Source organism: Melozone crissalis, unplaced genomic scaffold (genome assembly GCF_028551555.1).
Source record: "Melozone crissalis strain CALT ecotype California unplaced genomic scaffold, PUWL_Pcris_2 ptg000005l_1, whole genome shotgun sequence".
Taxonomy (NCBI): domain Eukaryota; kingdom Metazoa; phylum Chordata; class Aves; order Passeriformes; family Passerellidae; genus Melozone; species Melozone crissalis.
Genome location: NW_026535783.1, coordinates 48424377 through 48438358, shown reverse-complemented (window position 1 = coordinate 48438358; position 13982 = coordinate 48424377). Strand labels below are relative to the sequence as shown.

Here is a 13982-nt window from a genome sequence, read left to right as displayed (position 1 = left end):
TAAAAACTCACAAACCTGATAGGACAAGATTAGTCACATGGTTGGCAATGATTAAGGATTGAGATTTTGTAACCAACTGAAAATATATCTAAAAGTGAGATAGAGAGAAGAAAGAAAGAAAGAAAGAAAGAGAGTGAAGAAAAATGAATTAAAAAAAAAAAGATTGAATAATACACACCAGGGTCTTATAAACTGCTGTAGCATGGGGGCCACCTCTTGAGGACAAACGTAACCAAGACGACCAATTGTTATTGCTAAGGTAACGCAATCACGGTTATACACCACCAAACGCCAACCAAGACATGAGCAAATGAGGGGGGAGGAGAAAAAATAAAGAAAAAACAACAAATAACTCAGAAACAGAAACCAACAGAATCTGTGTATGATAATAAACATAAGATTTCACCAGTGCTGTTTATTACCACCCCCTAAATAAGAGGCAGCAACATATATGGTATACTCTCCAAGGTAAAAGAAAAAATTAAAGAAGTATGAGAGAACACCAAAAACACAATTTTAAATTCAAAGGCTCTCTGATGTAAGCAGTCATTCGGTCCCTCTTTAGAGTAATCGTTTACAGTAAATTTACCTCTACACATTTGAAGTTTTTATTGAAATGTACTATAATGGATATTTTTTTAAAAAGGAAATTAATAATTTTCAGTATTAGTATCAAGTATTCTAAACATTTTATTTTATCCAATATTTAGAATTCAAGGTTTCTATAGACCTAATCTATCAGTAAAAATACATTTCCAAATACTTTTACATAAATATATTGTGGTCTGTCTGAAAATCCTAAGTGGATGGAACACTTCTCAAATGTTTATGTCTTCTTCATAATCTCACAATTTAATTAAAAATGGTTGCTAACTCAAAGCAACTGACTGCAGAACGTTAATTCATCAATCCTAGTACTTCTCCTGCTCACAAAAATTTTCTTCATAAGATGTACAAGAATCTGACTTCTGATACCAAAGCATGAGGACACACAAAAAGCAAAATTGCTTCACCATATGATCAGGTCGTTTGGTTCTTTGTTCCGAGGGACAGACCAAAGAAAGTATAATGATGCAAATGTGTTTTAATGGTGTTTGCTCAACTCACGAAAGATTAATCTTTAGAAAAAGGAGAGGGTGGGGAATAATGTATCAGAATTACTTGAAGCAAAATACATGAATACTAAAATCCAGCAGATTTGTATGAAGCGGAAAAAGGAAACCTATGTTCAAGGGACATACTATGCAACACTCTAATTAACAGGCATTTGTGAACAGTTTCATGAAACATGCAATAAAGCAGATGATGCTTTCTCAAATAAAAGTTTGGTGTAGGATATACTAGCAGTCTCAAACATGCTAATTTTATTTGATGCAGCTCACTGTTAATGTACTGGTATTACTCAACTTCCATAGTGTCTAGAATTTTTTTGCATCTTACAAAACTTCACTGAAGTTCAAATGAAAATACAATTTTAAGTTTTATCTGTAAATTCTTACACCTACAGACTGAACAAGGAACAAAAATCTTTGTTGAAGTGTGTTTTCACAATTGTTTTAGTAATTAATTACACAGCAAGCTCCAGCAAAACCAGTACTATTCTTGCACATAGTAGTGGCACACAACAAAATATCCCACAACAAACTTGTAATAAGTACACCACACTCAACATTTATTTGCAGTTATCCATCCACATTTAAAATAATTATTAAGATAATTGAAAAAAAATCAATGTTCAGATGCTTCCAAAAATTCTCTTAATGATGGAAGCATACATACATTTAAAACTATTGGATGCCTCTCAGTTACAGGTATTACACATCCATCAGTGCAGAGGAGGAGAATCAGGGCAAGGGTAAGAAAATCTTATATGGTTATACTAGTACAGTATTATACTGTTCTATTACACTATTCCATGGTGTATTTCATATCTAGGTATTTGATTCAAATTTTTCTTTTCAAAAATAGTCCCTACAATATGCTGTAAAACTAGGTAAATTTTCCTTCAAGTTCACCTTCCATACTAAATGAGATAGAGGGGCAGAGAACGTGCAGCTTTTAAGTTTAGAGAATACAGAAAGAAAAAAATGCTTTGAAAAATCTCTCTCCAAATTATCTCTTATTTGCTCAAAAATATAAGTGAACCATTATACTTGCATCATATCCAACCATGTCAGAAATAGCAACTAAACAGTCATTTGCTTACAAGATGTTTTTCAAACAGAAGGAAAAAAAATCCTCAATTAGTAAAATAGTAAACAATAAACCCATCGCATTATCTATAATTTTTTGCTCAAGTACGGAAGGTGCTTTTCATACCAGAACAAGCCCTCTATGAATGCAAAAGAAACAAGCCTCAGAAATTCCAATTCAGTAAGGCATTTGGGAATTACTCCCAATTTGGAATGCAAAGTCAGAACATAAAATATGCATGCCATTATTTGAATTCTTTTCAGGAATTTGCTACTAAGTGACCAGGTAACAGAAATTAAACATTATTTCAGTTATGTTGTGGTAAAACTGCCATCACAGATCTAGATTTTTGTGTATGATATTGTAAGTTTATCCTACAATAAAAGTGTACTTTTTTGTAAAGTCAAAGAGTTAATTGTTTCATATAGGCCAATTACATTTTTTCCAACATTGGACATATATATACAGTACACATGTAAGAACATGCATACATCAAAATCAGTGAGAAATTAAGTTTTAAGTGTTACTGCATACATTTGTCATATTTCATACATAAATAAAACTGGAATAATGATTAAATAGATGAGAAATAGATATAATAAATGTTATAAAAAGAGAAAGCAATTAGAATCTAGATATATGATTTGCTGCAAGACTGAGACTTGTAAGAGCTTGTGCAAAACAGAGTTGCTTTTGCTTATAAAAGCCAAATACATAACAAAATCAGTTCTGGTGAGGTTCCCCTATGCAATTTCAAAAAATAATTATTTAAAAAAAATCTTTTCATTCCCTTCACCATGTACAGGTGTTTTTTGGGTACCTGTGTTCTCTAACAACGTCTTTGGTGTGTTGGGTCTGTTAATTATTTCTACAAGCTGGTGCAAGACCATTGGAATATAAGGCTGCATTTCTATACCTGAAACAACAATTAAAAAAAATAGAAGAAAATGACCATTAATATACATAATGTAAACAGAACATGTACATGTAACTTATTAACAAGGACAAGGATCACAAATGTAATTTAAATATTAATGTAAAGGCATCACTTAAAAAAAATTCACCCAAAACACCCAGACAAATAATTCCAATTGTGTGCGAAGATTTAAAAAAAAAATTAAATCTTACCCATCTGGATAGAGATTTCTCCGATTGCCCAGGTGGCATTGTTACACACAGAAATAAATTCAGGGTTCAGGTTGGTTCCCAAAATTGGCATGAAATCAGCTAGAAACAACAACATTTTGAAAACTCATCATACAGTAAAACCATCTTGTCTCATTACATTAGGATTGTGGGGGGGTGGGGAAGGAAGGGATGTTTAAGAAAAAGATAATGTAAGCTTATTTAAATACTTGGAAAGTGTTACATTCAGATTAACAAGAGCTATATTCCAGTTATTTATCAGATCAACCTGGAAGTTAGAACCTAAGCAGATAAACTCAAATATTTTCAAATTATGATTTTAGAATCTTCCTAAAAGCGTTTATGTAACTTTTACGTAGAAATCTTCTCTCCTTCCCTTTCTCAGGTGAGAGGAGAGAGAGGAAGAGAAGAAAAAAACCACAGCTACAAGCACTAGTTTTATCATATGACTGAACATCCCCCAAATCACTGGGATAACCACGTATTCAGCTACCCCTGAAAAAACAACAAATACTAGAAGGCAATTACATCTTTGATTAAATTTTAAGAAAAGTGAGTTGAAAAGGTCACCATAACATCTGTCAAATAATTTTAAATTCCAAGCCTATCCAAACACTCATTTGGCAAGTGCATCTCAACATTATCTGTGGGAAGAAAGACCAAACATTGTGGAAGCGTATCACGGATGCTACTTTCCACAGATCTCAAAAGCAGAAAAACAAAGTGAAACCTTATTCTCTACCCCATTTCTGGATTTATATTAGATATATTTAAACTTAAAAATAAATTCAAGTAGAACAAAAAAAGCTATAAAAATAAAGAAGAAAAATGAACTTTTGCACTGTCCATAAAAATAGGAACATACTTTCTTAACATACAATTAAAGGGACAAAAGACTACAGACTTTTGCAGAAAATTACCATGTATCACACAATAAAAAGGCAACCCACAGGACAGGGTGCATAACAATGGCTAATACAACCTCTTGGACATTTGAAAAACAAGTTAATAAACACGTAAAAGAAACATACCGATGCAAGGTTTAACATGCTGAAAACATGCCTTTGTCAGGTCACCTAACAATGCAAAAGAACTCTGCCGTACCTCAGGCATTTTGTCCTAAAGAGAGGAAGAAAAAAGTTACAATTCTATTAGAGTTTCTGATTCTCTGAATAAAGGAAATGTGTAGATAAGATAGCTTATCATCTCACCTGCATGCATTGATACATTAATGTCAAGATATTGCTGCGAGCCACTAGCTGTTCAATGTTGCCTCCAAGTCCTTCAGCTAAACCACTGAGTAAATCAAGAGCCACAATCATGAAATCTTTATCTGGAGCCTCATATTGGTCTGGCTGAGCATTATGCAACTGCAACAAATAAGTACACATTTTCAAAATTATACTACATTTTCTCAGGAGTACAATAAAAAAGCTGCAGAACTGCACCTTCATGCAGATATTCAATTCCCCTGCACATCTCTAATTTTACATAGCTAACACTTTGGTTTAGTGAAGTAACATTGGAATAGTTATAGCAAAATACCATGGCTTGTGCAAGTGTCTTCTGCACCAGATTTACACAGCGCTGGTACACAGGTTCACAGTATGGAAGAAAGCCAGATTGCAAGGCAGTAGCAACTGACGACAGGCACTGGAATTAAAAAAAATGGAGAGAGAGAAAGCAGTCACTACTTTTCTTCACATGCCTGAAGAGTCTTTTACTTGGGAGAAGGAATTTGGAACTTAGGACTTTAAGTACACCAACATTTAACTGATTCAGCAAACACAACCTAGAAAGGCGGTATTGATTTAGCTGAGCCAAGGCAACTATCAGCAAGTTGTTACTTGCTCCTGCGTACACCAGTTGAGAAAATTTCTCAGCAGCAGCATTTTCTTAAGAGTTAGCCAAGAAAATGCATACAAAACCAGTTACAAGAGTTCAGACAGCACTTGCACTAAGATGCAGTATCTTGACCATAAACAAGCCCTAATATAACCTAAGAGTTACAAAACTAATTTTTCTAGAGGTGTTTTCCTCTAGAGGTGCTTCACACTCAGCAAGTAGAGAGCATTAAACTACATGGCCTGGTTCATACCTTCAGCTTGTCTGACAATAGTTTTAATGGAGGGATGAAGGGAGAGCAAGGAGAGAGAAGACAAGAACAAAAGGAGGATAGAATCCTTTTTTTTTTGTAAAAGAATCCTACCAAAGAAAACACTCCAAAATGGCAGAAAAAAACCTTAAATTATTTCTGCTAAACTTAAGGATATTTATTCAGTCATAAAATTTTCTTACCATGGTCAGAATATTTTTTCCCTAATGGAAAATAGCTAAAAATGTCCGCTTTTATAGTCATGTTTCCTAGGAGGAACACTTTTAGTAAAAAAATTGGTTTCTAGAAAACTTAATAAAAAATATTCACATTTTAACATTTACCTCTAATAAAGGGAAGAGATCTTTATCTTCATCCTTCAGCATGTTCCACTTCTGGATTAATGGAGGCATTAGCATCTGAATATATTCCTGTTTAGAATGAGAATGCTGCTAAAACACTTTACTGCATACTATTCTATTTCAAAGTTTAAAATGAACTGAGATATATTCTACTTTTTCAAATGAAGGAACAGACAGGTGTACTATAATTCAATCACTGTTGCAATTCATAGAAATATTTTAGTATTAGATTTTACAATTTGCATTTGATATTTTTTCCTAAAGCACATAAGTACCTTTACAAAGGGAATCTTTTCCTCCAGGTTTGGTTTGAGCATACCTCCCCAGGTTATCTATCTGATTGCCACAAGGCGTGCAGAAAACATTTTTATATTTACATTGTGGCTCTACATGTGCCATCTGCTATTCTCAACCATGTTCTACTGCCCTGATGCTACAACCCTAGATCCATGACCACAAGTTCTGAAACTTCTTCCTCAAACTAACAATCCACAAAGAAAATAATTTCCTTTCTCTCGAGAAGAAGGCACTTAGCCCTTCTATATAAAGCTGAATTCCTTGCCACTGCACAGCATCAGTCACAAGGACACTAAGCAAGGCATCTCTAAAGTGCTGTTGCTTGCAGAAGATATCCAAAGAGGCAACTGCTTTTGCTATGTCCAAAGGTACAAAATTCTAACTGACTAAATGAAGTCCCACCCTCATCAGGAGCTGCCATTTAGCTTCCTCCTGGTACTGTAAAATATCAAGGTTGCCAGGCTCAGAGAGAGACTGCAAAACAGGTCCTTTGCTGGTGTGGGGTCCAGATGGCAAGTAAACAATGAAAAATAGTTTTTTTCTAGGGCATATATGTAATTTGATGCGCTATAGAGAAATAAAACAAGTCTCAATAACCATCGTAAGATGCAAATACATGACATGTACGTCTTCTACTAATTAATACGTGTACACTAAAAAAAAACCCACCACATTTGCCTGTGTGTTATCTGTGCTTTGTCCAAATGGGGTATCTACAGTGATATCTCCTCTGAGCTAAAAAAAACTTGAAGCATGTAGAAAACCATGATGAACAGCACATTTCACAACAAATTACACACTTTTCATTGTTCACTCAAAATGGCAAATATTTGTGTAGTGGGAGAATTACGTGAAGTCTATGTATTTTATCAGTAAGCATGTAGTACTAATAAAAGGTAAACGGAAATATCAGCATATCTAGTTTATAACATCTAAAGCACACTACAAAAAACACTGAACAAGTTTTTAAAATATAGTAAGTCCTTCTACAGAATAAAAGGTATACTCACTGGTTTATTTAGATGATGTCCTACAGAATCTGCCAGAGTTCCTATAGCATCATAAAGAATGAGCAGGTTTTTATGCTGGTATTTACTAAATGCGAAGACCAAAGTGTCAAGTATATATGCAAGATAAGGAACAAGCTCTGTACAAGCCTCCTCTTCTAGAGTAGCAAAGGCACTGAAGGACAATAAAACAGGTTAGTACCTTGGAAATAATGAAGCAAGACAACCCCCAAATGCCCTACTTAACCTCTATATGTTTAAACATAAAGCTATATTTAAGTCCTCAAATTCATGTAAGATATACTTCCAAAAAGGTGGTACTTAAATAACTTTGATCTTTTTTAACAAAATCTCCCATAAGGACCCAGCTCTTACATTGTGAAGAACAAAATTTTAAAGTATTGCCATAGAATTCCTTAGGGAGTCTCCCACTTAAAAGAAAAGCATTAGCCAAAAAGTTACAATATACTAACTAAAATAGAAGGAAGCACCACAAAAGCTGATTATTTAAGTTAAAAATGGACCACTATTTTTAATGTTTGCAGTAGCTGCACCTAGACATTTTGATGCTGCTGTGCCAGTACAATGCAAACATCACCTTGTACTGTCAGTTGTTCATGACATAGAAAAATACCTAAAAAGACATGGAAAACTAAAACCAATACAGAGGATGAACAGTTTTAGCTGCTCTTGGTCAAAGCATACATCATGACATCATAGATACTTTTCAGCTTGTCTGTCCAGTGTTTCAGCAGCAGCATTAAGGAAACCCATCCAAAATGAAACAAAATTAAAAAAATCCCCCCACACCAGAGACACCGCTTCAGAGAAGCATTAAGGAAAAAATTATTGAGCTATTGAAGATATACTGGCCTAGCTCTCTCAATAAGATTATTATTAGCTAGTGTCTGCACTAAAATGCACGCACCACTGTAAGAGATGAACACTCCACTGTGTGCTACCAAACACAGAAATGCAGTTTTTTTAACACAAGAGAACTGTGAACTCTAAATAGCTAGCTTTCTTACTTTATTTATTGAATTATTTATTTTTTATTTTATTATGAAGTATTCTTTCAGAAAGGCATACAACTTGAGCAGGAAAATAAATGTCCTTCAGTAAAATATCATTCTGTGTGTCGCCACCTAAAGAAGCAGTTTCTTGAAAGTACAGAAGTGAATGTTAGATATCTGCTACCATACTGAATTTAGGAACAAAAACATACAGTATCCTGTGTTCAATCTTCAATTTGGTAGACATAAACAATGGATGCAACTACTCAGTGCTGGGATGAAGCTCTTTGCTGTTTTCCAAGAAGGTTCACTGTATTTCCTTACAATTAAAAAAGCTAATAAATACGTTTTGACTTGTGACAACTACATTTTCCTTACAGTGAAGTTTCCCAGTTTGTTTTTAGTTGTAACAGTAATTTTAGTGAATTTCTGCTCAAAAGAAAGTATCGCAAAACACACTCCATGTCTGACAATGGACTTATAACAATTAAAAAAATCAAGTACTGTAATTTTTAGTATTTCCATTCTAGATGTCCTGGTTTCCATGTCCCATTGCACATCTATCATAAGCACCAGGTGAGGTTATTTAACTACACCACAACACAGCTGTGTTTGACTAAATGCAGATTTTCAGCCATGTTCTGGACAAGGAAAGTTTGAGGAGAAGTGGAAAAGTTTCCTTTGAGGATTTTTTTTGGTTCCTTGTTTGTTTTGTTTGGTTTCTTGGGTTTTCCACTTGGGGTTTTTTTAATAGAATAAATACAGAAGACATTAAAGCTACCCCAACTTGCTAGCCAAATTTTTGCAGACATTTGGAGACAAAAAGGAAACAGGGTTTAATTCCTAAATCTTATTAAGTACATTTCACAAAGTCATTGTATCTGTCCTCAGGCAAGGATATATTTTCCTTTAGAGCAAAGCTTAGCCCAAGAACTCTGAACTCATCACTCTCCTTAGGCACTACTGACATTTGGGGGTAGCTGTTATTATGATTATTATTATTACTACTACTACTACTACTATTATTATGTTTCAGGTGTTCAGAGGCATATGTAACTGCTTCATGAAGAAACATTGAAAGCTTGCTGAGTACACTCCAGTCTGACAAAAACTGACATGTAAATTTTTTTGATGCACAAGGGGGTGCACACATTCTCATTCCATTAATGTTGCATCCATTAATTAAGCAATCAATTTTTTTTTTTAAGAAGCAGACATGGAGGAGAAGGGTATTTTACCTCCCAACACCTCATTTCAAGAGAAAGATAATATCTCTTGAAATAATCATAAGCAAAATGTTTAGGTAACGCTAAGTACAAATACTTTAAGTAATCTAATGATAGGACAGCTTTCCACTGTATTCAGTTCTGACCTTGTTTACAGACATTTTTAAAAAAGATCAAATTTCTGGTCAATGAAACTGCATATATTGAAAGTAAGTGTTGCAAACAGCTAATTTAATACAAGAAATTTTTTAAGCTGGTGTTTTAGATACTCTGCAAACAAACTGCATAAGAGAAATAGACATTAACTTTTTTCATGTTATTACAATTTGGGAGAAAGTTGCAGCTACTCTAATTTAAGAGGAAGAATATGTTAAGAGCTAGAAATGGAGTCATGCATTGACTGATAAGGGCATGAAAATAGCTTCCTATGGGAAAAAAAGCAGTGTAATGGATAGTGACATTTGCTTAAGCTTTGGCTTACCTGCAGGCAGCTTCTTGTACTCTCTTGTTGCTATCCAAGATACGCTTTAGCAACTCAGTCATTAATGGCTTCAAGTATGTGTCTGGGGGTTGACTAACTACCCAGTGTGCATAGCGACTAAGAGTCCAGCATGTAATGGACCGCACAAGAGCCTTTTTGTCAGAGAGGCACTGAATAAGGTGAGGGATTAGCTCTGGAAGATATGGAATCATACCCTGCATGCAGCCTGGAAAGGAAAATATAGCTATTGCAGTACCAGAATTAATGAAAAATTCCACTGTTTTCTGTTCCCTATGAGAGACATATTTTCATTCTCTATCACATAGGAACACAACATGCAATTAAAAATACAAATATTTTAACAAAGCAAGTCTCTGCAATTTATATGATTTTATTCTAAAATGTTTTTTAGGGTTCTAAAAAAATTCCTCTTACATAAATAATAATTATAATTATTATAACACTGCATAATAATGAAAATATTAAAATTATTAGATAACAATTGCATCATCAATTAAAGTTATATTATTTTCAATTACATTTCTACTTCAGTGCTTCCCCAATCTCCAGAAATGCTTTATTGAATGTAGTACAGCAAGTACTACAAATAAAGTTTCTAAAGCTTTAAGTTCCTACTTCAGTCTACTCAGAAAAAGTAAGAAAACACCAAGCAGAGAAAGACTGTCTTGACAACAAATCATCACATGAGAAAGGATTCCTTAAGAAATTAAAATTTCTTCATTTTTTCTAAAATCATACCAATATTGACCATGAATAAAAGCTGCACTCTTCAAGTCAGCAAGGGCAATTAGACACTGAGATTTGCCAGAAGTACTAACTTCCACCTCACTGGACTTCATATCAAAACCAACTAAAACTTTTCTATTAACTGTAAAAAAAACTATGTTCATTAGACAGTAAGGGAAAAAAAAGATAATCCAGTCATGAACACAAATCTATTTCTTCAGCTTGCAAAAGGGACAGAGATCAAAGATGCTGGAGCTTCAGGCAAAAGCCAATCAAGACTGTAAGTAAATAAGAATGGAAGTTAGCCTATTTTAATTGGAGGACCTAAAAAACGCATCTTAGTGTACTGAAGTCACAGGAATGGTCTTCTCCATTTATGAAAACACTTAAAATCCAAAGATAAAATTTATTAAATACTTATCTTCTATGAAATCAAGCTAGTATTTTGAGAGACATCAACACCTCTATACTGTAATGTTTAGAAAATGAGAAATAAAAGAAATTATGTAATCTGTTTAGCCTCTCAAATACGCATAAATTTGAAAATTAAAAATAAAATAACTGTAGTCACCTATCAGTACATGGAAGAGATTAATCACCAAAACCAAACCAGCTAAGGACACACATTTTTTTGCATTAGTACGTTCACCCGAGCTACTTTAGAATCAATTTAAAAATCAGCAACCTGATATGAACTGTTGCCTTACCTTCAGCAATTGCACCAAGAACAAGGATACCGGATTCTTTAACTACCCACTCGGGATGGAAGAGCAATTCCTTTAACAGTGGCAAGATGTGTGGTAGGAGTTCATCACGAAATACATTAGCTAGGACATCTAGAGCAGCAGCAGAACATTTCCCTGAAGGGAATTAACAGTGTTAATCTCTGCTTATTATACAAACAGTTGTAGTTAGGCAATATAATCCCCATTTCAACTCTGAGCTGCAAATGGATTCTCAGTGCACTAGGAGGGAACATCCACTCCATTACACTATAGGGGGATCCACTGTGCTCCTGAGCAAAGCCACAGCTCTTAGAAAGCTATTTTAATATAAATTCTTTCTTAATCTGCCATAAAGAATTGCACTGGTCTCATTAGTCAGCAATAGTGGTAATTGTCAAGCTATGCTGGTGCTTCATCTCTGTTCAAACTGGAAGTCAAATATGGAACACTAGATACGAAATAGGGCATGCAATTCTGATTTTCAGATAATACAAATTTTTTCAAATCCAGATAACATATGTTATTACAGATTTCTGAAGTGTTCTACTCTTTCTCTTTTAGGCCACCATTCCTGAACAACTTCAGCTTTCTCACTGTTTTAATCAAAACTGTGCATCACAGGGCACCTTATGTCATTTGAGTTCTTTCTCAGAAAATGCATATTTAATTCTGCAATCTCTACACACAGCAGCGACAAAAAGAATATTAAGAATATAAAACTACACTTTTTTCCCAAGATGCAGCTTTACAGAAACAAGCATATTTGCATGCATATTTTCAAGAGCAACAACTCTTCAGATATGTCTCAAAATTGTTCAGCCATAAGTCCGAAGTGAAATTCACCTGTTGTGAAAACTTCTGGTCTTGGGAAGGAAAGACCCTATGTATGTCCACATCTCAAAGCATTATTTCACAATGAGTTTGTTTGCAAAGAAAATTCAAATCAGAGTTGTCAGAAGTTCAATAGTTATTTTCTGCCACTGAACTTAAAAAAGAAGTTTGTGGTGTTTTCTTTCCTTATAACATAGCCTATTAACTTAAAGGTCCTAAGACCCCCACAAGAGGACATCTGAACTCTGGTTTCCTGAGAGCCATCTCTTAACTTCACAACTAAAGTACTGTACTGAGAAAAGAAATACCTGTAAGGGTATAAGGCAGTAGAAGGGCTATAGGCAGTAGAATGTTCACATAGAAATAAAAAACGACCCAAACCAAATCAAACACAAACCAATTTTAGAGAGAAGACTGAAATTAAAGACAGCAATAATTAAGCTTGCTCCAGTTATCAATGTGCAAAGCTTTTCTTTTCTCTTTTTAAACTGTATTTAACCAAGTGATACAGGATTTCTATTATTTCATAGAATTAAAATATTAGGCCTGAAAGCTCCATTGAATTGTATCAAATAGATATTTGTAACTCGATCTGCTATACTCAAATTAAGCTTACAGATGGATAGCTTTCACCAATATAGTTATAAAGTCAAAGTGACATCTGAAAGGCTCTCCCCTCCAACAAACCCACCAATTATGTCAGCAGGTTTTTTTTGTAGTAAAAAAAAAAGCCTTCGTATTCCTTGTCTTTTTACTGTGGTTCTTGTACTATGTAAGTAGCTCTTGTTCAAAGCATTCAATACATTACTTTCACCTACTTAAATTCCAGTCAGAAATAGTATCATCATCATCAAGTTCATCATCATCATCGTCATCATCTTCAATACCATCTTCTTCGTGTTGCTGAGCCACCGTCTTCGAACGATGGAAACGAGGTCTTATATCCTGCTCACTATCTGGAATAGCTTCATCTTCTTCAACATCCCCCTGTCACCAAATTGTTTTATTAGATAAACTAGTTCAACTGTATTGCTTAAGGAAGTTAACAGTGTAGTTTTAGTTCAAGATTTTGTAAGTGCATAAAAGATTCACATCCCACCTGCGCTGCTCAACCAAAAAGATGCCACTGTTTCTGTGTTCTACTGCTGCATTTGCCAGAAAAGCAATAGAAAGCTACAAGGAAGAGAGGTATGTTCACCCCCAAAGTAACCTTCTTGCTAAAAAATTACTCAATGGGAATGAAATATAAAGAAGTGATTCAGAAGTTTTGATACACAGACATAGGTAGTGATGGAAAAAGCTATGTATTCAACCTGGAAGGTATTAGAATTAATTTGAACATTTTCTTAATGCTGAATTCTTGAAGTAGTTCATGGTAATAGTATCCCAGCTCTGCCTAAGCTGCGTGAGAGGAGACTGGGACAAAACAGGAGAGCCACAGATTATTTTCTAACAAACATGGCATCAGTTGCATTTAGTATTTGGAACAGCCTACTTTGCCCCAGAAAGTTAATTCTCCACTGAAGAGATGGTAGGCTAGGTCTGCCCACTCTGACCTGAACCATTCTGATTTATAGGTCAGAACCTAAGTAAGTATTCCAACAGAGTAAAAGAAACATATGCTCACCTTCAACAGAATAATATCAATCTCTGAATATTTCATACCATTTACCAGCACAGGTATCAGCCTACAAAGAAATATTTACACATGATAAAGTAACACATATAAAAGCAAAACGGTTTGAATTTATATGGGCCATAATTTTGGTTGTAACCCTCACCTCCCAACGCATAAGAGAAATACCTTAGCCTGACAAAAAGAGCTATTACCTAGGCCAAGTTTCATGTCATAAGATTCA

The 13982-nt window shown here is 34.5% G+C and overlaps 1 protein-coding gene across 4 annotated transcripts in view; it reads right to left on the bottom strand.

The window, feature by feature from the left end:
• TNPO1 (transportin 1) overlaps positions 1 to 13982 on the bottom strand; it is a 56808-nt gene that overhangs the window by 12197 nt on the left and 30629 nt on the right. For 2 of the 4 annotated variants that reach the window (XM_054282667.1, XM_054282693.1), the window contains 12 exons: positions 13751 to 13811; positions 12942 to 13110; positions 11275 to 11427; positions 9821 to 10046; positions 7104 to 7275; positions 5779 to 5865; positions 4885 to 4992; positions 4551 to 4709; positions 4371 to 4458; positions 3322 to 3420; positions 3014 to 3109; positions 179 to 254 (listed from right to left, as the gene is read on the bottom strand). In XM_054282667.1, the coding sequence (XP_054138642.1) occupies positions 179 to 254; positions 3014 to 3109; positions 3322 to 3420; positions 4371 to 4458; positions 4551 to 4709; positions 4885 to 4992; positions 5779 to 5865; positions 7104 to 7275; positions 9821 to 10046; positions 11275 to 11427; positions 12942 to 13110; positions 13751 to 13811 (1494 nt within the window). Of the gene's footprint in view, positions 1 to 15; positions 89 to 178; positions 255 to 3013; positions 3110 to 3321; positions 3421 to 4370; positions 4459 to 4550; positions 4710 to 4884; positions 4993 to 5778; positions 5866 to 7103; positions 7276 to 9820; positions 10047 to 11274; positions 11428 to 12941; positions 13111 to 13750; positions 13812 to 13982 lie in introns of all 4 variants that reach the window. The other 2 variants (XM_054282677.1, XM_054282685.1) reach the window with 2 other exon arrangements.